Source organism: Globicephala melas, chromosome 2 (genome assembly GCF_963455315.2).
Source record: "Globicephala melas chromosome 2, mGloMel1.2, whole genome shotgun sequence".
Lineage (NCBI taxonomy): Eukaryota > Metazoa > Chordata > Mammalia > Artiodactyla > Delphinidae > Globicephala > Globicephala melas.
Genome location: NC_083315.2, coordinates 111,374,077 through 111,401,181, shown reverse-complemented (window position 1 = coordinate 111,401,181; position 27,105 = coordinate 111,374,077). Strand labels below are relative to the sequence as shown.

The window sequence follows — 27,105 nt, the reverse complement described above, 5'->3', positions numbered from 1 at the left end:
GTACACACACACACACACACACACATGCGTGCACACAGTCACAAGTACAAGCAAACCTGGGGGAATCTAAAGTATCTGCGGGTCACATTAATGTCAATACCTTGTTTGTGATATTTTACTAGTTTTGCAAGATGTTACCTTTGTGGGAAACTGAGCAAAGGGTCCATGGAATCTTTCTGCATTATTTCTTACAATGGTATGTCCATCTACAATTACCTCAAATTAAAAAGATTTTTTTAAAAAAAGGTCATTGCAATAATCCAAGTAAGAATTTATGATAACCTCAACTAAGACTGTGACAATGAAATGGAAACAACATGTTTCACAGCAGAATAAAGATCAGACAAGTTAAATAGCAAGAGCATGTAGCTTTGACCCACAGTAACTCCTTCCTGAAAATACATCCTTACCCAATCATGGTGAGGATAGGGAAGAAATATCTATGACCTGTGAGGAAAAACCTGCCTTTCCTAATGAGCAAGTACAAACAAGCCTTGTATGACTGACTTCTAGAATCTCACAGGAATTTCATTAAAGACCACATTTGGCTACACAGGGTTTCTCAACTTCAGTATTATTGACATTTTGAATTGCAGGGTGTTTAGCAGCATCCTTGGCCTCAATCCAACAGATACCAGTAGCAATTCCCCACCTGAGTTGTGACAGCCAAAAATGTCTCCAGGTATTGCCAGATGCTCCCTGCAGGTCAAAATTGACCCTGGTTGAGAACCATTGCGCTAGGCTAATAAAATCAAGGACTAAGAACTCAAGTTTGGGAGATGGCTACAGATATAGCCCTGGGAAGTCTGAGACTTTAACTTTAAAAAAAAAAAGTCAATACATAATTCAAGATAGAGAATCACTACTGTATGGTACACAAAGATGAATGATAATCATAACTGCCTTCAAAAAGCTTACAATGTAGTAAGAAAAACAAAACTTATTAAACTACAAAGCAATAAAACTACTAGAAAGTGATTACTTTATGTGGGAAGAATAAGTATTACACCATAGCATAACACATCAACATAAAAAAGAAGTCTTTAGAGTCAGTACTCCATGAAGGTCTACTTAATCCTTTTTTTTTTTTTTTTTAATTCTCTAAAAGCTGTTAGGTGCTGGATGTTGTGAATGCTCTTTCAGACCCTTTAACCTAACACTAGGTGAAAAGAGGGAAGAGAAAATAACTGAGGGCAAATAAATGTGGTCTGGGTTCTTGTATACATGTATCAGACAAACTGGTTCTTGCACTGATTCATCTCTAAGATGACACCTTCCTATAAAGCATTTCAACATATATTATCTACCTGGCAGGCATTTTATTAATGCCATTAACAATTTTACTAACAAAAAATTAGACCTGGAGTCACCTGGAGAGGGTCCTAGCAAAACATCTAGCTATTCAAGTTAACGATGAGTGATTTCTTCCCAACTTCCCTAAAAATATTTTTTCAAGTGTATTCAAATCAAAATAAGTTTTATATTATACCCAGCATTTCATTCTTAAAACCATTACTTCTCCCTTTGCTTCCCATGTCATCTGTTAGGTTCTTTCTGTCACTCTGAAGATTGCAAATCAGAGCATCAGTAAAGAATGAGACAAATTCAAGTGCGTTCTTCTCTTCTCTTACATCAACAGAGGTTCTAGAGTCCATATATACTTTAGAAAGTATATATGACACCCTTAAAATGCCACTAAAATTTTGTGAACGTGCATTTTTCCAGTTAAAATATCCAAACCTTTCCTCAGATTTTCAAAGGCTAAGAACAATTTCCAAAAAGCTCAAAACAACTACACACACATACACAAACATATGCAATGTGTACCTTTATATGGACAAAGTTAGATACTAACTCAAGATCTCTTTTGTCACACCCTTATATTCTGTTGTAAGAACTGTAAACATCAGATATTACTACTTTTAAAAAGCAGTCCTCCTTCCGCTGAGGTTTCTCTTAACATAGTCATAGATTAAGCCCTATTGAGGACTCTTTCAACGCATCAGCTGAGATGACAAGAAAACATTACAGAGCTGAAAATCATAAAACTATACCTACTGTGGAAATAACTCTTCTAGGTTTGAGTGGGATGATTTGTAGTATATAAATTTTTGGAGCACATAAAATTGACAACCCTATAAACTCACTTATAAGTCTTGGAATAGTAGCAATTGTCCATTGATATAAAATTATAGTAAGAACACAGTAGTCTATGTTATAGAGGTAAAGTGCCTCCTTTATATATTAACTAAATATAGTCTGACAATTAATATAATGAATGTGCTGCAAAAGAGTAATTTCAGTAATTTGTGCTATGCCAGTTTTTGCTAAACATTCAACATGCTGTTATGAAAACTAAGTAAAAACACAAAGTTTGAATAGAAAGCCACACTGAAGACATTTACATTTGCTTTTAAATTAGTGAAAACAAGCATACCACTGACACAATCATTTAAACTGAGTCTTATTAGAACACATCAGTCAAAATATACTTTAAAAACTAACCATCTCGTTACATTTCATTCTGAATTTGAAGAGTAACAGATCATGGTCAACCCAACAGCACAGAACAAATTCAAAGAAACAGCAAATAGTGAAATGTAGGCAGAAATATTCACATTATATATCCACACTTATATCATACCATAAATTGATGTCACCAGCACCAGAAATGCTACTAAAGAAACCAATTTTAACTTTATGAGAAATTTCAGAAACACCTTAGAACTAATCAGTCAGATGTAGAACATATTTAGCCAATATAAAAGCAATAAAAATCGTTACTAAGACTTCTAAATAAATGCTTTCCAAATGAAATGAGAGATATGAAAGAACCAGAAGTTTTACTAACCTTGATGAAAATATAAAATGTTTAATTTTCACCAAAATCAAATGTACTAGACTGAATGCCTGAGAGCAGAGCCCATGACCAAGTCATCCCTGTATTCTTAGCTTTGGACAGTGTTCAGGCATAGAAGGCATTCAGTAAGATGCTTGTTGAATAAAACAACAGTTTCCTTGAGTCAAAATAAATGTAATTATTTTTAAAAACCCATAAATCGTTCTTTCATTACCACTACAAAAACAAACCTATATACTCCTACTGACTTCAAACTGATCATAGTACAACATACTATGCTAGGCCATGGAGATCAACTATAAACAACATATAAATCTAGCCTGCATTAGACACTGCAATTTTCATCCCTTAGAAATTACCCTAATTTGGGGGAAGCCAACCTCGCCAAGAGCTCTAAAGGCTCAGGCCTACATTCAATAGCATAATTCTCCACCTCTGGCCAGACTTTACTGGTCAGGAATGGATATAAGACCCAACTCATGGCAATGAGGCTGGAAAAGATGCTGGCTGAGGAATCTGGGAAAGCAATTTTCTCATTCTTCTGATCATACTTCCTTTATAAAAGTGACCCTCACTCTCTCCCCTAAGGAAGTGTCTGCAAAGTAATAACATATATAATGGGCACCCTATTATCAACTGCCCAGAAATCTAACCAAGGTACTCCCCAAAAAATAGGTGAAAAATAGAAAACCTGAAACTGTCGAGCAGTTCAAGACTTTGTTAAATGACTTAGCTCATTAAACAAAGTGCAAACTACTCTATCTGTATCTGATCTGTAAGTATTGCTCTTCCTACAGTAAGCTCTTTAATCATCCAATTTTTTTTTTTTTTTTTTGCGGTACGCGGGCCTCTCACTGTTGTGGCCTCTCCCATTGCGGAGCACAGGCTCCGGACGCGCAGGCTCAGCGGCCATGGCTCACGGGCCCAGCCGCTCCGCGGCATGTGGGATTTTCCCAGACCAGGCACGAACCCGTGTCCCCTGCATCGGCAGGCGGACTCTCAACCACTGTGCCACCAGGGAAGCCCCATCCAATTTTTATTTAGCCTTAATTATAACTCTTCCAAGAACCTCAGATGTGAACACTGACAGTCAGTTAAGTGACTGTCAAGAGGTTAAGTGATATACACTAAAAATAAAAAGCAAACTTACCCTACAACTTATACATTTTGATACAGACAAACAGCAGTTCACCACAGACATACTTTCATATACTTCATTACTTTTATATCTGGAATGAACAATCTATAAATCAAGAGAAAATTCTGGTCACCACTGTCTGGTTGACAGTGTTTTCAAAAGGCATTTTACTTAATAAAGACTGTAGGTTCTAGAAGTCAGAAGTCAAATAATTCTAAACTTAAGATTTACTATACTCTAAAGGATCTACCCTATTAATAGCTTGGTATCAGTTCACTATCTACTAATACTAAATTAACATCTTCGACTCAATATATACATATAGATATCTCTTCAGTTTTTTGAAGAAAACATATCTATTTTGGTATTCTTCCCTAAACAGGCTCCAAACCCTAGTATAATGGCTAAAGCAGCAGAATCTTCTAAGATACTATTTGATAGAGGGGTTTAATAAGAAGGGACCAATAAAACACAGAGAAAATAATAAGGACTGGATGGAACATTTGAGAGTAAAATAGGAGTTGGTAGTTGCTAATATAAATAAGAGGATGAAAAGATTCATGACCTGGAAATAAGACAGAAAAACAATTTTAAAGAAAAGCTCAAAAAGAAAAATCATTAGAATACCAGCTTATTCTAATGCACCACAAAATTCACAAAGTATTCTACTATTTACTATCTGAATCAAGCTGACAACACTGAAATGGATACTGAAGAAAAAACAAACTAGTTAAAACACAAGTATATCTCATTGAATGGATGTTAAAAACTGGCAATTTTATCAATATTAACTCAAATTTTCTCATTCAGTTCATTCTCTTAAGCACTATTTTTCAAGCACCTGTTAAGTTAAAGTCAATTCAGTAGGTCACAACCAGCACCCCTTTTTTCACTGCAATAGACTAGAAAATCAAAATAACTTATAAAGTAGGTATTGTTTTGCAAGATTTCCTTTACATAGAAATATTTATGTCTATAACGGGTTATGACTTAAGAAAATCCTTGCAAATCAAGAAATATCTTAGAGGTTTTGTTCCCACAACTAACACTAAACTCATTTTGGGGTATAGAACAAAAGATAATTAAGCATAAAGCCTTCTCTGCTTGGCAGGAATGACAACTAAAGCCCACATTAAGAGAAACAGATCTTTGAGCCTTCCTTAGATGCCACTAATGCCCAAAAGTTATAATCTTCCAATGTCAAGGAACCTGAGAAAATATTCCTAGACTATAGCTCCCATGTTGGAATCAAAGAATGAAGGTAAAAAGAATGAACTTTTCTCTTAGAGGAAAAAAAAAAAAGAAGAAGAAGAAGTACATAAATTCAGGATCAAAAATCACAGGAGTATTTAATTTAAAAATGAGTCAGGAGACTAATCCAGCAAATGGGTCAAAGGACTATTTTGAAATACAGACAGAGTATACTGAGATATTTCAGGCCTGAAGCACACTATAATAGCATTTATTGAACACTGCTGTATGTCAGGCACTTGAGACACACAGTTCCAATTTCTACCACAATTCCAAGCGAAACATTATCATTCCTAATTTACAGGTGAGGGAATGAGCTAAGAAAGGGTAAGTGGTCTATTTTTACTCTCCCTACCTTTAAGGATCCTCTCTGCTCCTTGGCCATTCAACATTGGTCTAGGCTGTGTTAGGCACTCCTCTGTATTCACTCCCTAGGTCATTTCATCTACTGCCATCTCTACTTCATTGTCTCCTAAATACATATCTCCAACTCAGACCTCTTCTCTGAGGACCTATATATCTAACTGCCTATTTGATATCTCCACTTGAACTCTAAAAGTTTTCATTTCCATCCCTCCACTCCAAACCTGGCAAATTTCCAATGCTCTACGTCAGGAACAGCATCATCACTGATTAAGCCGCACAAGATAGAAACCAAGGCGATATCTTTCCTATCTCTTTCATCATCTTTACTCTTCCCCCACATATGCAATACATTATCAAATCTTATGTATTTTAAGTATTTCTCAAATCCATCCCATTCTATCCATTGAAATCACTCTCCCTCCCCACTCCAACTATTCAAAGCTTTTATCATGATTCGCTTAGACTACTGTAAATGCCTATTGGTCTTCTGTATCACTCAACCCATACTCCATACAGAAACCCAGTGATTTCAGATCCACTAACTCTGTTAATTTCAATATACTCTTAGGCTAAATAACAAAAATTCCTAACAGTGCTAAAAAGGTCTGCATCTAGTCCCTAGCCTCAAATCTCTCCTTGTATTATTCTCTCCCATAGATCAGGTATCAGCAAATTATGGCCTAGGGGACCAATCCACCCTGCTGCCTGTTTTTAAAAATAGCCATACTGGGCTTCCCTGGTGGCGCAGCGGCTAAGAATCCACCTGCAGATGCAGGGGACATGGGTTCGTGCCCTGGCCTGGGAAGATCCCACATCCTGAGGAGCAACTAAGCCTCTGTGCCACAACCACTGAGCCTGCGCTCTAGAGCCCGCGTGCCTAGAGCCCGTGCTCTGCAACAAGAGAAGCCCTCGCTCACAACTAGAGAAAAGCCCACACGCAGCAACAAAGACCCAACGCAGCCAAAAATAAATAAATAAATAAAAAGAAGCCATACTCATTCACTTACATGTTGTCCATGCCTGCTTTTTTTTACCGCAGATCTGAGCAATTATAATACAGGAGGTATTACCTTCAAAGTCTCAAATATTTATTATCTTGCTCTTTACAGAAAGTTTGCCAAAGACGGCTTTAGATCAATGACTAGCCACAGTGACCTCCTTTAAGAATATGCACATTCTATTCATTCAGCATTAAATATTCTTCCATCCACCCAACCACTCCCCTACTTAAGTCCAATTCATCTATCAGATCTGACAAAATGACAAGTCTCAGGGAAGCCTTTATTCACCCTGTAGACCAGTATATCCCAATTCAGATTAGCCACATTTCAAGTGTTCAACAGCCTCACATGGCTTGGAAGGACAGCTCCAAGTCAGAGGTCTGTGTATTTGGGAGCACTTTGTTCTGTTTTACTGGTAAATGTGCCTGTCTCTGAGCCAATAACACATTATGTTAAATACTAAAGTTTTACGTTATCTGATAGAATAAGCACATGTATCATCACCACTCTACCTCTGCCTTTCTTCTTCAGAAGTGTCCTGGCTATTAAATACTTGGTTTTACTATTTACTCTTCCATATTTGTATTAGAATCAGTGCAGAATTTCTTGAAAAATCTTTGACACTTTGAATGAAACAACACTGAATCTAGAGATAAGTCTGAACAGCAATAACTTCTTTGTGATAAGCCATATTCATGGATAGGAAGGCAATAGTGACCCCATTTACTTAGATCTTCTTTAATGTCTTACAATAAAGTTTTATACTTTTCCACACGGAGGTTTGCACATGATGTTACAATTACTCCCAGGTACTTGATAATCTGCCATGCTTTTAAAAATGGTGTCTTCTGATTATTTTTTCTAGTTGTTTACTGCTGATGTACAGAGATGCAACGGACGATTACTGATCTTATATGGAGCTGTTTTGCTCTTTTATTAATACTAATAATTTATCTGTAGATCTCTTTTGGCTTTTACATAGGCAATCATATCATCAGCCAAGAGTGACAATTTTGTTTCTTCCTTTCCAATACTCATCCTTTTAATTTTTTTTCTTATCTTACTGCTTTAACTAGGATCTCTGTATAATACCAACTGGAAGTGGTGATGGTGTGTACATTCTGTCTTGTTCCTGGTTGAAAAGGGAATCCATTTCCCTAATTAGGATGATGCTTACTTGTTTGCATATTTATAGATACCTTTTCTCAAGTAAGTTCTCATCTGTTCATAATTTAGTAGCTTTCTCATTTATTAAATTTTATCAAGTGCTTTTTATATATATTGTTGGATTTTTTCTTTTGGTATTATACATTCACAATCCCTATGTAAAACCCTTAGGGTAAGATATTTTAGAATTCAGAAAATTTTAGTCATCATCCCTACTGTACAGTACAAAAAACGTGTATTAGGTAACAACCCCAACAAACTGTGGGTCAGTACCTGTATTCAAATACATTAACACACTTGCAGTGCACTATATGGATATTCACTCTAAATAAGACAATGCTTATATGTAGCCTCACACATTAGTTCAAGTCAGGTTTTCCCACCAAGAACAGGGTAAATCAGATTACACTGCCAAGTTCTAAACAAACTTTTGGTTTTCAGAGGTTATTGGATTTCAAAATTGCAGTTAAGGGTCTGTAGACCTGAACTTTATTTAGAATTTTTGCATGTGCACTCATAAGTAAAATGGGACTAAAATTTTCTTTTCTAATATTACCTGTGACTGGTTCTGGAATTAAGAATAGATAACTTCAGATAATGAATTAAAGAATGTATTCTCCTATTCTATTTTCTGGATTTGTAGAACACTGGAATGATCTGTTCCCTAAAAAGTCTCCTGTAAAATTACCTGGGCCTGGTATTTTTGTGGTAAGATGTAACTATTACTTCATAATTTATTTAATAGTTACAGGATTATTCTAAGCTTTCTTGTCAAGGAGTTTAACTTTGTTTAAACTTTCAAATTTGTTGACATAAAATTGTTGATAGTATTCTCTACTATCTTATTAATCTGATCTATCTGTAATTATATTCCCCTTTTCATTCTCAGGATTTATGCCTTCTCTTTTTATCTGATCAATCTTGCCAGATCTTTGTCTATAGTTTTCTAGTCTAAAAAACGTTAACCATCATCTGAGCCGACAGTGAGCTGTAAACTTTTTGCAACAGCAACATCAAAGATCACTGATCACCGTAACAAATATAATAATCTAAAAGTTTGGAATATTGCAAGAATTACCAAAATGTAACATGGAAGCAAGTAAGAAGTAAGCAAATGCTATTGGAAAAATGGTGCTGATGAAGACTTGCTTGTTGCAGGGTTGCTAGAAACCTTCAATTTGTAAAAAATGCAGTATCTGAGAAGTGCAAAAAGCAAAGCACAATAAAACAAGCTATGTCAATGTATCAAATTAATATTGCAAAATGGTAGATCAAAAGGGAAAAACAGACAAATGGGATGCTTACAGACAAACAGAAAAAAATGAACAAAATCACTTTATATCTGAGTTTCTGCAGAGAGAACACACATATTCAGCTAGAACTTTTATGCTGAAGAATGTGAAATCAAACTTCCACCCCAAATAAGATAAAGCTCAAGTAAATAAAATGTAATAAGTAACAAAAAATAATCTGCCCTCACAAAATACTCAGAAAATTTAAAAGAGCTGTCAATTATATTTACTGAATGACACAGGCAGTCTAAGTTCTCATTGATGTCAAATCCATTCTCTTAAAAAATAATTTTTTAAAAGTCAAAAGCAAACATCTTTAGAAACATTATGAACCATAAATTAAACTTACCTTTTTATCTTCTTTTACTTTGTGTGTTTTCTTCTTCATTTTCTTATCATCTAACTCCTGGTCTGAAGTGATTGCAGGATTATCAATACCACCTTTCCAAGTTTCAACAGGAGAAAGAAGTGGATCTTCTTCACTTCCACGATGTCTTCCTTTTCTTTTTGTTTTAGAAGTGGTGAAAGCTTCATCATCACTTGCATCTGAATGCGTTCTTCTGTAGTATGACTTGGCTTTACTAAATAGGGTTTTAGATTTGTATTTGTATTTTGAAGGTCTCCGTTCCCCATGACTTTTTGAGATTCTATCAGAAAATCCGTTTTCCTCATCTCCTTGGGTGTTATTCACAAATGAGTTTCGAATTTTAATAATGCGATTCTGACTATCATCTGGGACAACATATATCTCATCAGAATAGCCCTTCTGTTTGAAAATTGTGTCAATGGGTTCTGAATAGTTATCTGAAGGATCCATATCTTCAGGATGTGCCAAAGGCACCCGGGAGGTCTGTTTTCTTGGATTTTTACCAATACCAGCTTCAATTGTTTTTAAAAGGTTTGGATCCAACTTTTTCACATTTGTCTTAGGTACAACTGGTTTAGGTTTAATAGGTGGAGGCACTTTATGGTTGCGTTCATGGTCATGACAGTTTGGTGTGCTGTGAATAGGATATTCATTTCCTTCCAAATCTAATCTATATCTGGAACGGTCACTAGGCGTTGGAAGCAACTGTACATCATCCCCAATTGGACTATAAGGAGGTGGTGCTTCTGTATCATCATCTGAATCAGGGTAGTTGTTATAGGGAAAACAGTCTCTGGGAGATGGCAGGAAAACATCTTCACTTTGATGGGTTGATTCCCTTGTATTATCAGATAAATAGGAATTTTCTATCATATTTTTTTTCTCTAGAACATCACTGAAAAACAGTGTAAACACCTCAGTTTGCCGATGATACTGAGATAAAGAATACAGTGCTGTAAATTTAGCAGTGATCTCAGTTGCAATGTGTTCTCCTTCAGTCATTAACTCTTTGATTGCTTCATTTTCAAAAAAGTCTGCTTGGCTGTCAGTAACTGCCACCAGCTGTACAGGAATGGTGTCCTGAACTTCTGACAGAAATGCTCGAAGCATTCCCATTGATGCTTTCCGTTTGGCAGAATAAACTAATATATACCCATGAACCAGTTCATCTTTCCTTACTCCAATTGAGGAATGGTATGATAATATTGTGATCTGTATTCGCCTCCTTTTTTCACCAATGATTTTATCAAGCATTAGGGAATTATTCTGTCCAGCTTGAGCAGCACTGCAAGAATGAGAATCAAGGAAGGGTGAAAGAATAAGATCCACACTAAATGGATCACCACACATGGCACACATGACAATTCTCAAGTCAGCTTCTGATACATCCTTATTGGTGGGAACTGGGCTCACCACATCTAAATTATGTTTAACTGATTCTAATACTCCTCTTAGAGCTTGCTTTATTTGGGTTTCATTAAATTTACGAGGATATGTACCAGCAGGTACATCTACAAAAGGACACTGTAACTTGTTTGCCAACTGTTGCCCTTGGTGCCTGAGAATTGGTAGATTCTTACTAATAGAATCTCTCTGATTAGCCAGAATTAATGTAAATGGAAGGTTAGCCATATACTTATCTTTTCTGATCTGAGAAGCTTCCGTTCTTATTTTTCCAATAAATTCCCCAATAAAATTCAGTGACTCAATGGAATTAAATACACAGAAGCACCCATGTGGTTTAAAGGCAGCAGTCCATAACTGACTCAAAAAGTAAGGCGACTTGGCATCAACAGGCCGAAGATCAAGTTCATAAATTTTTCCATCTAAGGCATACTCATCATCAGTGGATTGTGTCCTTATCTCATTTGCTAGTTCTTGGGAAAGGCCATCCTTCCCTAAAATGAAAAGGTTAACTTTATCTATATTGGTACTATCATGATACAACCGTAAGCGGCCATGATCCAACTGCAAAAGACTGCTGGCAAGTAACTGCTCTACTTTAATGTCTGTACAGTTTTGGCCACTAAGACATGTTTCTTTAGTGGGATGATAAACAAATCCTATATGCTTAAGTAGAAGAGACTCCCTATCAGGTGCAAGTTTCTGTAAAGCTTTGTATCTAGGTTCTTCACTCAAAACTGTATGAATTTCACTCATTTTATCTGAACTAGGTGTTGCATTAAGATCTAAATCATAAAAAAGTTCAGAATGTTCAAAAAGCATTTCCTGAAACTCTTCTTTGGCTTTTTCAACTATTTCTCGCTGATGCCTACCATATACCTCTTTGCTATCAGCCTCAGTGATATATTTGAAGGCTTCATCCTCCATAACAAAGCACATAACTTCCTCCCATGGCTGCCCAGGTGAAATAAACTGAATTTTTTCCAAAGTCTTCTTGAATTTTTCCTTCATTTCTACTCTCCTCTTCTCTGATATTAGATGTTGTACATGGTTCTGATAGACTTTTTCAGCTTCTAAAGTGCTCAGGAGGTCAAATGGGATCCGTCTATCATTAATTTTGTCTATATGGTCAGTTTCATCCCAAGGTGTTTTTTCTAGCACCACAAAACATAACTGAAAATCTGCTCTCTTTTCCATTAACTTCAAAGCTTCTGACCAATTCAAATGTTCAATCTCTTCTAGGTTTGGCAAAAGAGTGTTAAAAGCTCTTGGTAAAGTATTTATATATTCTTCTCTTCTTTTTCTTATATGTTCCTGTTTAAGTTGTTCTATATGTTTTGAGAATGTATTTCTGGCCTTTCTTGTTCCCTCTAAGTTGATGTATTCCTCATAATCAGGATGATTTTTCAATTTGTTACTAACAGTTTTCCAAGTTGCATGATAATCTCTCACAGTCTGCACAAGTTTTTCAAACTTATCTGTTGCTGTGACAACAAGCTGTCTCTGCGTTTTATAAGCATCCAGATAGGGAATAATTTTAGGCTTGCCACGAGTTTTATCCAGCATTTGTACCAGTGCAGTGAAACACGTCTCAATGTTGACATTAAATCGTGCAGATGTTTCCACTACAAGAAGGTTCTTTTTGTTTGAAGCAAATGCCTGAACTTCTCTAAGATAATGATCCACACATTCATCACATTTAGTTGCTGCTATTATTACAGGTTTTTTTGATTTTGATAGTTGGACAAAAAGGTTATTTACAAATTTAAGTTGATCATCAAACTTCCTATTGCATCCCTGACTTACGTCAATGCACAATAAAAATCCATCTACATTGAGCTTCCCTTCAGGCATTTGCTTCTGTTCAAAGTCTTGCTCCAAGCCTAGCTGATCAGTGCAAATGTACATCAGTTTTTCTGCTGACTGCAATTTAGAGGCAGCTGCACGTTTTATATATGGTTGCAAATTCGTACTCCGATGAGGCAAGAAAGTCTGGTCATCAATGAACTCAGTTTGTTCAATGACATGAATTTTGCATTCTACTCCATCTTCACCACTTTGTGTTATGTCACCCCAGTACAAAAAATGATCATTGTTTACTACTCGTCCTCCAAAGTCAATGGTGCTAAGCACAGAAGTATGCTCTGGATAATATTCATCTGCTTTTGAGCGTACATATCTATTGCACAAACAAGACTTTCCAACTCCACAGTTACCTTTGTCTTTTTCAGTCCCAGAGAGTCCAACTACACTGATGGTATAGGATGGGGGGCGAGGCTCTTTGTTTTTTGCCATCATAACTCTCTTGTCATGTCTCTACATTCATAAAGATAACCAGATATACTTCTCATTCTGAAAATAAAATCATCTCAAAATACAGATCCCGAATTTCAGAACGATATTTGGTTCTTTGTATTTCCCTCATTTCTGTGCAGAAAGGTCTTCAAGATCATATGGATCATCTTCCTAGAAAGAGAAAAAGGACAAATCTTAATCATGAATTACACATGTCGAATTATATACATATTAAAGATGTTCATAACAAAGCACCAGGCAAGTTAACAATGTTACATGTATTTTAAGAAATCACCAAAGACAGTTTATGATTTACTGTTATAAATGCAAGATGACCTCAAAATTTAAGGCACATCTAACAACAAGAAAAACTAAATACAGATTTTAATGTGATCTTACAAACTTTAAAATAAAACCCTCTTAACCAAACGTGCATTTTGTTTCTACTTCTTCCTATGAGTTTGAGGAAACAACTAGTCTTTTCCCCTCCCTCAATTTTCCTGCCTTTTCTGACTGGAGGCTGGCTATGTTTGACGATAACTAAAACATACTAGTTGCGTGAACAACTCTCTCACAACTTTAAAAAACTATCTGCTTTCTGTAACATGGTTCCTCAAAACTTATTCCCTAAAATGGAATTTCATATGAATTTAGCAAGATTTTAGAATTAAAAAAAATTTTCAAGAAGTTTCAACATACTCCTGTGAAATCTATCAAATTTTATATCTAAAAGCAATTAAGGATATTCATATACTTAAACAAGGAAATATAAATGAACAGTTAATACAAATAATGACAGCATTTAACTAGATCAATGCTTCTCAAACGATCTAAGGACCTTTTATTTCATATCTGTAAGTCAATTTTTAAAAATACAATGAATGAAATGTTTAAAAAATCTAGGTCCCAGTTTCTTATTAGATTCAAGAGATACAAAATTACTGTCAAATTGTTTCTAAATGTTTTTGATTTCTGTATTTATTCCCTCTGAGTATTTACAAAGAGCTCAGAGATCACATTTTGAGTAGCACAAAGGTAAAGAATTTTACGATTATGTATTTGAGAAAATCTTTTAGAATTATTTGATATACCAACAACATCAAATAAACTTTAAGAATTGCATGTAATTTAATTTAGGTTATTTGTGTGGAAGCAATGAATCAGTCTCTTACGAAGGTATTATTTGGAGATTCTTCACATTCTTTTGAGGTTGAAGGAAAAGCAATACATCATCATTTCTACCACATCAAAATTTCACAAGGAAAATATCCAGTCATGTACATCAACATATGTGAAAATTATCTTCAATCCAGACAAAATAAAATAAAAAGACCATGAGGAAAAAAATAAAGAACCACTACCTGCCCCCAATATGTGGCTTCTCCACTACCCTCAAAATTGCAAGTAAACATCTATTTAGGTTGTGCTGCACATCTGCTATACTAACAACTAATGGTAAACAGAAATTATTCTTGAAATTTAAATTCTAATATTTCTAGTACAATAATATTTTAAAATAAAATTTCAGATTTATTTTTGTATTCTCTAAGTTTATCCTATCAGCCTCAACCAAGTATTACTTTTAACAATATCAGCCATCTGATATTCAAGCAAAATGTTCATTATCTTCAATTCGGTAATAAATAAAATATTGTCATGTTGAAGGAGCAACATAAGTAGTAGAACACCATGAGTAAATAGAACTGATTTCAAATTCAACTCCTAGTATTTACTAGTTTATGACAATAGTAAAGCCCTAAACCTCTTGAGACATGGTTCCCCCATCTATAAAACAGGGCTGCCTATCTATACAAATTTAAGAACTAATTTTTTCTTTAATGTTAAAGAAAATGTTTAATGTTAATCTTTAATGTTAAGTGCCTAGCAAAGAAAAAAATGCTTAATAAATACTAAGTTCTGTTTTTAAAATTTGATTCTTAGAACCAAGAAAGCTATTGAAGATTTATTAAAAATGATGTGATCAGACTGGTGACTTACAAATATTTATCTGGTAGCAGTATATACAATAACTAGCAGTATAAGAAAGTAGGGCAGTCCCACCCAATGCTCTTAACTCTCTTTCATTAAGTAAAAATTTTTACAAATCTTAACGTGATCAAACTGAATATTTGCACTTAGCACCAAGTTTAACATTCTTTACCTAAACTGCATAAAAGAACAACTGGGCTACTTAATGGATATTTACTGAAAAGACAACAGTGAACTAACTGGATAACAAAGTTATAAACAGTGATAAAAAGGGAAATTAGTTTGTGAAAATAGCATAGTGACTCATAACTAACAATTAAGAAAAAAATTGAAAACACAGTGGAATACAAGGTCTATCCTTCTTTCTTACTAAGCAAGCAAAAAATTGCAGAAGATATCCTTTTAAATGTACATCAAAAGAAAACATAACCAGTGATTACTCTGGGGAATTTTTACATTAAACAGTACAAACACTAGAACTACATATAGCTCTTTATTAACTCTTTGGTAGACAAGCATCTATTCTGAAAACTAAGAGCAATTCAAAGAAGTTTAAGACTATCCCCTGCTTTCCAGCTTAAGAGACACAAAGCTGTTAATAGAAAGGTAACAATACAACATCATATGGACCTGAATACTGCAGAAAAATTTCAACTACAAATCTAATCCTTGTCATAATGGTCACATCTTTGTTAATATTTTTTACATATACTTATCGAAACACATGAAAAGAATCATTCATGCTCTCCTAGAGCATAAACCTCAAAAGACTGAGATACTTTTCTATCTAAAGTTATGGAGTATAAGAGAAGAAATAAAAACACTATCACAAAATCAATTTTTAAAGTTTCAGAAAGAAAAAGGCCTTAAAAGTAAATGAAGATGAGTGGAGGCATGAAGTTTTCACGCTTTCATCAGTCATTGAAAACTGGAAAGCTTTTTATCTAACAGACAAAAAAAACCCCTCTATTATGTGTTTTTTTTTTTTTGCGGTGCGAAGGCCACTCACCGCTGTGGCCTCTCCCGTTGCGGAGCACAGGCTCCGGACGCGCAGGCTCAGCGGCCATGGCTCATGGGACCAGCCGCTCCGCGGCATGTGGGATCTTCCCGGACCGGGGCACGAATCCGTGTCCCCTGCATCGGCAGGCGGACTCCCAACCACTGCGCCACCAGGGAAGCCCCTCTATTATACTGAGGATAATTTTTAATACTAAGGCTTCAACACATCCTAATTAATTTGTTAGTGGCAGTCTCTGAATTACAAATACTGAAGTTTAAATTAAAAATAAGGTAGCTTTGTGTGACATTTATGGTTAACAAACCAAATTTACAGTAAACTACCAATTAGACACAGTGAGGAACATCCATATTCTTTTTTCTAACGATGCTCTCAGGCAGGCTACCTGCTGGTATTCTGAAGTCAGATCCAGAGTTTATGTCATGAGTCGCCATATAGTGATTTTCAAATTCTGGTGGGAAAATTCTTTCATCTAGAGGTGGGAAAGAACACTGGGCAAATAAATAGTTGCTCTCTCCAACTCTTCATCAGAGCAGTGTCTTCTTTATTTGATTTACAGGTTTACTTAACTCAGAAACTAAAGTTTATAAAAGTGTTTTCAGATTTTTTAAATGTTTCAGAAATCCTAGACCAGAAAAAAAAAAATTGTTGCCATCCTGCCCTCAAAAAGATTTTGCCATTTGTTTGAGTGAGTATGCTATTACCACCCCAAGGGAGAAAGACAGCTCTCATGAGATTGGCTGTAATAGGTTATAAAGAAATTTACTTTCAGACACTTGGATAGTTTATACATACATGAATTATCCACTGGCCCTCACTATCCAAGTCAAAACTGCCCTCATTAACTAACCAAGGTAATTTTTCTGCTGTGCTGAGAAAAAAAGAATGCCTTCTGTTTTTTTTTTGTTTTGAGTTCCCACTAATAAGCTAATGGCCAATGTCTATAGGCAGCCTGGCCAATGTCTATAGGCAGCCTGTTTGATTTAATTTGAAAATTCCTTTCAAATATTTTCAATGGTAATATTTGACTATGTCAATCCAGACATATCTTTTCTATTTTTTTTTTTTTTTTTTTTTTTGGCGGTACGCGGGCCTCTCACTGTTGTGGCCTCTCCCGTTGCGGAGCACAGGCTCCAGACGCACAGGCTCCGCGGCATGTGGGATCTTCCCGGACCGGGGCACGAACCCGTGTCCCCTGCATCAGCAGACGGACTCTCAACCACTGCGCCACCAGGGAAGCCCCTCTTTTCTATTTTTGACATAACTATTTTCATATAACTAAAAATACCTTGTTCTCTCTAACATCTACTATCATGCTGATTTTTGCTCATGAAAAAACCAAGATAAAAACAATGACCTACTCAAAGTTAGAGGGTTAAGATGAGTCTCTTGATGACCAATCTTTACTTTCTTAAGCAGTAGTGCTGCTTTTAATAGTTTGCAATCAGTTTCTCATCCTGCCTTTAAGACTACCCTATAAACTTTCACTTCAAGGAAATGTTTAGATTAAGCATCCTTACAGAAATTAATGACAATGTACAATTTTTGAGTGGAACTGTCCTACAGTTGTCTGCTGCAATGAAGCTACCTCTACAACTAAGTTTTCTGAGCAATTTTAAGCCATTCAAACGTAACGTGCTCCTTTTAATGGAGTTTTAATAACATGAAGTGGTTTTCTGCAAAAAAAAAAATGTTTTTAAGTTCTATAAGGGATCTAGGAAACTGAAAAGATTCTTATTAATTCTGGACTTAAACTAAATTTTGTTTTGTACCTTTTCACAAAACTATTGCACTCAATCAATAAAAAGTATATTTTAAAAACTATTTTACACTTTTAAGTTACCATACTGTGTCAGGAAATTCTTGCTGGCCCTATCTTCAAAATACATCCAAAATTTATTGCTTTTCACTACCTTTATTGTTATAACTCTGATCTCATTCCACTGTCATCTCTGGCTCTGGATTATTCCAAAGGCTTCTAAACTAATTTCTCTGCTTCCACTCCTGCTCCCCTTCCCCCGTCTGTTCATAGAGCAGCCAGAGTAATTCTTTTAAAACTTAAGTCAGACCCTTCCTTTCTTTTGCTCAAAACTCTCCAGTGGCTCCTAAAAATGAAAGCCAAGTCCTTTCAATGGCTTTCTACAAGATCTACCTTCTCCAGCCCTACCTTACTCTCTGACCTACTCTCATACTATTCTCCCCATTCTCATTCTATTCCAGTCACAGTGAGAAACCCTGAACTGTTGCTCAACAAGCCAAACATGTTCCTACCTTTGCACTTATTTTCCTAATACTCCCCAAATTCTCCTTTGCTTACCCTCCTAACTTACTATACAACTTACTTCTTTATTATCTGTCATTAACTCTATCCCTCTCCCTGCCCCACTCCAGGTTTAATAAAGATGCACAAAGGCACAAATCTGTTCATTCCATCATCTGGGCTCCCAAGAGCCCAGAACAGTCCTTCCCACCTAGTAGCTATTCAACAAATGCATGAATGCTAATAAATATTAAAATCAAATGTTCTTAAATCTTCGGTTAAAAAAAAAAAAAGTAAAGCATGTTAGGTTTACTAAATAGGTGCCATGATTTACTAATCTAAAAGATTTTCTAAAGCTACTTATGGAGAAAATATACATATATTCAAGGTCCCAAAATTTTTTGTCAAAAATTAAGCCATCAGAATAAAGACTAACTATAATCTATAATACTGTACAGGCATACCTCGGAGATATTGCAGGTTTGGTTGCAGACCACCACAAGAAAGGAAGTATCACAATAACGTACCACCACAAGAAAGCAAGTATCACAATAACATAAGTCACATGAATTTTTTGGTTTCTCAGTGCATATGAAAGTTATGTTTACACTATACTGTAGTCTACTAAGTGTTCAGTACCATTATGTCTAAAAAAACAATGTACATACCTTAACTAAAAAATAATGCTGTTGGAAAAATGGTGTCTATAGACTTGCTCTACACAGGGTTGCCAAAAACCTTGAATGAGCAAAAACACAGTATCTGTGAAGCATAATAAAATGTATGCCTGTATTCAGCCAGAATAATCATCTAACTTTTATTTTTGACACCTAAAAATTTTTTTAAATCACAACTATTTACTACAGAAAACATTTCAAAGACCTAATTACGCAGAAGCAGCTCTGTAATTATGTGCTCCATCTTCAAGTCAAATAGAGAAAATATCCCTTAAATAAACAAATATTCAAGACAGAAGCAGATCCAAGCCCAAAGGTGATCATATATTCCACAATCTTAGGTAAACTTATCGAGAACAGTTTGAGAATAAAAACATCAACTGTATACTAAAAGATGAATATGGCATAATATTGCCTTAAAATATACTTTTCTTAATGTTGCTAATTCTCAATGATAAATATATGCCATAAAAATTAGAAGAGGAAATGGAAAAGTCATTTTAACATATAAAAGATAGCTAAGTAAACAATGTTAACACCTGTAGGAGAGTCAATCATATTCCATGTTTTCTTTGACCAAGGTCTGTACCACATAAGCACACTATCTTAAGGGTGTAAGGAATGGTAAAGTCATCATTCCTATGAATTAGTCTTTATTGAAGCATATCTTGGTAAGATTCAGGATAAACTGTTAGGATGGAGATTTTGTTTTGTTTTTTACCATATTCCTAGCACTCAGATCAGTGCCTGACACACAGTGGGTGCTCAAGTATTTGATGACTGAATGAATCAATCTCCAGACTCAGATCCCAAACCACTGGACAATCTGGAAGTCATATTCGCAGTCACAATTAACAAAATCACAGACTATTATGGGTCCATAGGTTTAGCACAGCAGAATATTCTAATATAAAAAGTCCAGTATTTTTTCCAAGATCTTTAGTCTGCTCATTAACAAATTATGGGTTTATAAACATTAAGCCTGAAGGGCACCTTCCAGAAGGGTCTCAGTAGGCAGTACTCTTGAGATCTCCCCAAAACCTACTCAGCAAAGGTAATTCTGCTTTTATCCATTTTTATCTTTTGATATTTCAAGGATTTATTGTTTGAAAAAGTTTCATTGCAGAAAATATTTGAAAAGCAATGATGTAAACTACTCCCTAGATAAACTGCCTATCCTGTTTTTAATCCACACTTTCCTCTAACAACATGCTGCCTCTGAGGACATGGTGTCAAAGTTATTCTAAACTCTTCCTAGTCCATTTCCTTATTCTGTGATGAAAACAGAAGAACCAACAGTAACCTCATTTACATCAACCTATGTAAGCAACCCATTAAGTACATACTGTGCTTAGCTACTATTTGCTTAGCTTTATGTCAGAAGTTTTGAGGGTACAAAGGTATGTACAGGGAAGTCCACTAAGCCAGGCTATGAATATGCTCCCTTCCAGGGTCTGAGTCCTTTCTTCTCACTTTGAAGAACTGAAAAGCAGGGGGAAAGGGCATAATTTAACGTTTGTTATTGTAATGCTACACAGGAGGGAAAACAAACTGTATTAAGTTTAACAATATTCTTAATTATGGGAACATTAGGTGGTCAAATAAGAATCTCAAAAAGGGGTATAGACTAAAAAGGAGGTATGGATTTTTTTTAAAAGGCTGAAAAACACTTTCCCCACTATTTTTAAGAAGCTTTATATATAGTACCATAGCTGAGGAGTCATAGGCAGTGTGCTATACTATGGAACTGATAAATGTAACAGGAATTCAAAGAAATGAAAAATCAGTACATATTGGTATAGGTCAGGGCTTGGAAAACTTTTTCTGTAAAAGGCCAGACAGTAAATATTACAGCCATAGACAATACTTACAAAAATGATCACTGGTTATTTATGGACAATGAAATTTGAATTCCATATAATTTTCACATATATCAAAATATTATTCTTTTAACTGTTTCCTCAACCATTTCAAAATGTAAAAAGCCATTAAATGAAAACAGGCAGCAGGCTGGATTTGGCCCAGAGGCTATAATCTGCAGACCCCTGCAACAGATTAAAGGATCTGAGTAAACTCTGAAAACAGACTGGATTTGGATTTTAAAAAGAAGTCCTTCCTGGTGTGTGATTAGGGTGGAGTGGTTGAGCACAGCTGCCATGTTGGAAAGTAGAAACTTATTTCTTATTTATTTCTGAAGATATAAGATCTATGGAAGGTCTTCAAGGGCAAACGTGAGTTAGACTTTGTAATGAGCAATAAGAAGCCATTCCAGATTAGACGTAGAATACAAAACTGGATTTGGTAGGGCACAATGCCCAAGAGATGTACATATACTAGAGGCTTGAAAGCACCTGAACTATCACAGAACTGAAAACAGCAGTCCAAGACAAAGATCTTGGTGACTGGCTGCTAGATAAAAGAAATAAAAACAAATGAGTCAATGTTTCTTAAAGAAAAACTAATCAGTCCCAGCAACAGATGGTGCTATCACTTGAGTTTCAGGTAACAGTATTACCAAGACAAATGAAAATACAGAAATGAAATGAGGCAAAGTCAAGATCAGTAACATCAATTTCAAGATCATAAACTTTAGAAAATTATTTAAGAGGCCATTTGATTTAATACTCTTTTTAACAAGTATCCAAAGAGTTACAAACTTACAGAGAAGAGTAGAAATCTGGATCTCAGTTTCCCAGATCATAGGAATGTTAATTTTCTACCTTCTCTTTAGTAATCAACCAAAGTAAAAATAAAGGAGCAAATAAAAAGAGATACATTATCCTGACTCTGGAAAGGCAAGTATAGAAAGAAACGTAAAATACTGGATCACAATATTGGATCACTAGGAAGAAAAAAAACAAACTATATACCTTAACAGAAGCCAAAGAATGAGTTTTCCAAGGCTGTTTGACAATGCCAAATATAATAACAAGGACAGTGATGAAGATGTAATTTGTTTATTTCCCGATTACTCCTCCTATTAACCTTGTGTTAACACTTTTCCCCAATCCTTCAATTTGGCTCACAACATACAAACTGATGCTCTTACATTTTTACCTTATATTTTCTCCTCACCTGTCAATTTATCCACACTTCCCCTGTGCTTTTGGTCCACAGTGTCATTAACTTAAATGTTTTTCTCACTCATTCCAATCCTAGGCAACTTGCAAATGACATCTCCTTTATCTAAATTCCTTTACACCAATTTTTAAATCAATAGGTACTGCCTTGTATATGGCTCTTCTACTCTACTTCTAACTGGCATTTAACTATTCCTAAATTGTCAAGCTCACTCCCCACCAAAGCTTTTAAGGGAGCAATATTTTATATTTCCTTGTATCACTCACAGTGCCTAGTTGCTCAATAAAATACTGGTCAGGGATAATAAAATAGACTAAATCTAATACGAAGATAGAAAAATAAAAATTCACCTTTCCATTAACTCTTCATGATGAAAAGCTTGAGAATCTAACCAAATGGAACATACCAGTCATATTTTAACCCTAAAACTACAAAGTTATGCATAATTTTTTCCCAACAGTCTAATTCTAAGGAGTAAAACACACAGACATGACCAAATATTAACAACCTACTTTATCTGACTGCAAATCTAAGGAATTGTGGACAGTCAACCTCCAAAATACAGTGAAAAAACAAAAACCTTTTTTGTCTCTCTTACATTCAAACTCCTATTTGCAGTCAAAACATCCAAATTCAAATGCTTCTTCTGTAAAGGTTTCCCAAAGAGGCCCTGACAGAAACAGTGGTTCTCTTTTCCGCATCTCTTAGTACTTGTAACTATTTATTCCTGGTAAAGTTACTACTAACTTATCTTGGTACCCCCAAGGCCAGGCATATAATAAGTGCCAAAAAAGATAATCTGAACTAATGAATACAAATTAAGGCTTTCAAAAAATTCCTAATGCAGATGATTTCTTTTTTCAAAGGAATTTTTATATTTAAGTATTGATACAATACACTTAATAGACAAAAATAAAGGCTGCCCTGGTTTTGAAGGGTGGGGTATCAGAGGAAGTCTCAAGACATCCAGCAAAAATCCATAAGGGATCCAAGGAACAGAATTTGAAAACCAATTAAAGTTCATACTTAAAATTCTTAGTACTGAACTATTTTTTCTTAATTTTCCGAGTTTGAGAAAATTATCAACAACCTTCATGTAAACAAATAGGAGCTTGATTACTCAAGTCACCAAATAATGGATCACTTCATAAAGTTTCTTCACAGTTCTTTAAAAAGCCGAATTCCCTTGGTGTACTTCAAATGTATTTTACAAACATCCTTTAGGAACATAAGACATTACTAAAACAGAACACTATACAGCGTTTCTTGAGTGAACTATATTACCTGTATCCTTCCTTGGTGGGCAAAGAAACAATTAGCCCAAATAAAGTTTTAAAAATAATATCTATGGAAACTGAAGTTGTGAAAATTAAAGCATTCTGTAGTTATCAAGAAAATCTCTATTATGCCATTTCATATTTAAGAAGTGAATACTAAAGGCAACACTTACCTTAAGTCCTGCTAATGATGAAAAAGTAAAAGTTTAGTAAGCTCTTCTTGAGAAATAATTTTTTCAATTTAAAAGTGAGTTACAAAACTATTATTCTAAGCTGTGCCACAACTTCAATTCCAAAAAAAGAATGCAAGTACAGTATTTTATTCCTTAAAAAATCTTAACTTTCAAGGTCAAAATAATTTTCTCCGAAAGAGCAAGTGTGCAGATTTAAATCTGCCTTTCAAACATAAAAAGATGGGGGTGGGGGCATGGTTTGAAAACATTTAGGATAAGTACCATGTGACAGAAGTAAGATATTAATTTTGCAATACAATTTCTAAATGGCTAATTTAAATGTGGGGGAGGGGTGCTAAAAAATTGATAAAGATATCAGATTCTGTGACAATTCTTTCTCGTATCAAAGTGTAACACACCCCATTCCCCAGTGCTCTTACAATTAACGTACAAAGAATGGTAAAATAAGACATGCTGAGGTGGGTTAAAAAAAAATGTAGCCTACACATGACAACCAAATCGACTGTTATCTAGTCACCTGTATTGCTCTAATTTTTGCTTTAAGTCCATCTGATCAATAGTGCTATTTCTTGAAAGTTAAATGCACAGGTATTCCCAGCTTTTCAGTCATGTATGTTTAGTCATATGCTCCAAGGCCTATAAAAGTTTTTGGTGATCTGCATTTACCAGCCTCTTCCTCTGATCTATTGATACTACAGATACAAGAAATGTGAGTCAATTACAAAGAACACATGAAAAAGCCAAAAATGAGAAAGCAATTTAAAATGGAAGCAAAACCTTAATCTGGAAACTGTCTAGCAGGTTACCTATATGGTCAGTATGTCTATCTAAAAATACTAAGAGTACAGTTTTATCACATTAAAGTCAAATAAACTGGAATTGACAGCAAAACACTTCCAAACACAATTTATTAACATATCTTACTTAACTAAATATTTTTCTTAAGAGTTGAATCTAGATCACATTTTTGTTAAAAGAACCATCTTAAATGGAGACTTAGAGAAATATGCCCTGAAATGAAGGAGAACAGCAATGTAAATAAACACTCCCTAATATACTATTCAAATTGAATACTGGTTTTGGATTTAAGTGGAGTCGACAAACCCCGCCCCCCCAACACCTGTAGAAGACAGCATAAGCAAAAATCAGTAAATATAGCGATGCATTTCACTGTTTTATACCTGAACACTTTTTAAAGAATGATGTCGTTTCCTACCAATCACAAAGGCAAATGCAAATTATCGTTGGGAATTTAAAGTTAAAAACGCGCGTACACACCATCTGCATGCCTATTTTGGCCTAAATTTAGAACATTTAAATTCCCATATATTCAGCATGGGCCCAGACTGGAGCTTCTCCCCTACAACTTTCTCGAAATTTTACTAAACGTCCTGATAGTTTGCCTTGACTTCCGAGCACCTTTCAGCCTCAGCTGCACCCAGAGCGTCCACCTCACTTGCATTTCTAGTAACGCTGGAGAGGGAGGGTGTGAAGGAGTGAGTGTATTTATGTGTGGATAAGTGCGCGCGCGCTCCCGCGCAGCTCCCCACCCCCACCCCGATACTTTTCTTTAGTGGAAACAGGGAGAATCTAGAGGTTATTCTAGCGAGAACTCAGTATCAAAGGCTCACCCAGTCGCAGTCAACCCTTAGGACTCTTGTGTTTTGGTTGCGCAGCGCAACTTCTCATATCCTACCCTGAGCTTTAGGAGCAGACGGGAAATTGGTGAACAGAACCCAGGGAGGAGTGGGGGAGCTAGGGGAAAAGAGTGAAAGGGCCGATCCCCCAGAAAGACGCTCAAGTTTGCAACGAGGACTGTGTCTCCGCGAATATGCGCCCACCCCCTCTCCCCCTTCCAGGTGGAACTCGTTAACAGCAGCCACCCGGGCAACAGACACGGCCACCTTCCTCCCCCACGCACCATCCGAGACCAGAGCAAGTGAGGGCGGCGGGTGAGGTCGGACACCCGGCGGGGCCCGCGCGATCCCCGGCCGCCACCAGGCCTCCGCCGACCCCTGCCCCGTCACCTGTGGAGAAAGCGCCCCCCACCCCCACGGCCTCTCTGCCCTTCACGCCGCCCGTATCCTCCCCGCGGCAGCCGCTCCCAGCCCCGGCCTGCAAGGACCGAGCGCGGCGCCAGGCTCCCCTCGGCGGCTGCGGGGCCCCAGCCCCTTGAACTGGTTACAACCGGCGGCGGCGACCGAGCGGGACAGAGGGCAGCGGGCGGCTGGAGGGTCCCCGGCGAGGAGGGGGCGAGCCGGCAGGCCCGAAGGAGCAGGGAGTCGCAAGGTCCTACCTAACACCGTCGGTCTCCTCCATCTCCTCCTCAACGGCAGCGGTCCCGGCGGTGGCGGCGGCAGCGACATTCCTGGGGAGCGCTCCCGCCGCCGCCTCCTCCTCCACTCTCTGCTCGTCTCTCTTCCCCGGCGCGCTCACCGTGCGCCGCGTCCCTTCAGCCACCTCCCCCCGCCCTCCCCAACACACACGCCCCGAAACCTCAAGCCCTACGGCTCCCGCGGCCGGGTAACCCACCCTCCCTCCCTCCCTCCCCGCCACCAGCGGCGGCCCCGTCCCTCCCCCCTTCCCCAGCGCCCGCCGCCGCGCCGGGCTCAGTAATGGCGGCCACTCGGGCTCCCTCGCGCTGACGGATCTCTCCCTCTCTCCCGAACTTTACCTCAGCATCTCTCCCGGCGCGCACCGCCGGAACGCACGCGCGCGCGCGCGCTGCCACACACACGGCCGGGGGCGGAGCGGCGGCGCAGCCTCGACGGGGCGCGCGCGCGCGCATCCACAGCGCCCTCCCCACAATCCCCCGCCCCCGCCGCCCTCACCTCGCGACGCCTCCCGCGCCGCGAGCCCGGCTGGGCCCCGCCCCTGCCCTCGTCTCCCGGGAGCCTGGGAAGGCGCGAGCTCCCGAGAAGGAGGGAGGGAGCGAGCGCGCGGGGCCGCGTCCTCGCTCGCGTCCCGGCTCCCCCATTGGCTTCTGCCCCTCCCCCTTCTTCCTCCGCCCCTCCCACCCATTGGTTCCCTCTCTTACTCCATTCCTTCTCACCTTTTCCCTTTTACCCATTGGCGTGAGTGTTTTTCCTCTGCTTTCCCCTTTCTCCGTATTCTGCTCCTCCTCCGTCCCATCCTCCACGCTTTAGAAGCTGCAGACCATGCCGCCCTGAGCACGGTCGTCTCCAAACCTTTCCTGCTTTCTCCCTTTCCTTCTGTTCCGGTTTCTGGCCGTAACTGAGAGCAAACCACAATACTGAAAAGGAACCTGATATTGTGTTAGCCGCAAAACATCGCATGGGCACTGAATGATTCTCGATAAATCAGCCTACGGTCTCAGAGCGTTAACGAATTCAAGAGATGAAAATATGCGCCCAAGCTCGTTCTCAGGGACATACTTGCCTGCATGCTCTTGTGTGTGCAGCCAGTTTTCTGCCTGGGATCGCTGGCCAACTACAGACATCACCCGCC

The 27,105-nt window shown here is 37.4% G+C and overlaps 1 protein-coding gene across 2 annotated transcripts in view; it reads right to left on the bottom strand.

The window, feature by feature from the left end:
• ARHGAP5 (Rho GTPase activating protein 5) overlaps positions 1–26,101 on the bottom strand; it is a 73,364-nt gene extending 47,263 nt beyond the window's left edge. For both annotated transcript variants that reach the window (XM_030854764.2, XM_030854765.2), the window contains exons 1-2: positions 25,934–26,101; positions 9,425–13,312 (exon numbers count right to left, since the gene is read on the bottom strand). In XM_030854764.2, coding sequence (XP_030710624.1) covers positions 9,425–13,144 — 3,720 coding nt within the window. In that variant the 5' untranslated portion in view covers positions 13,145–13,312; positions 25,934–26,101. The remainder of the gene's footprint in view (positions 1–9,424; positions 13,313–25,933) is intronic.
• Between the last annotated feature and the right edge of the window lie 1,004 nt (positions 26,102–27,105).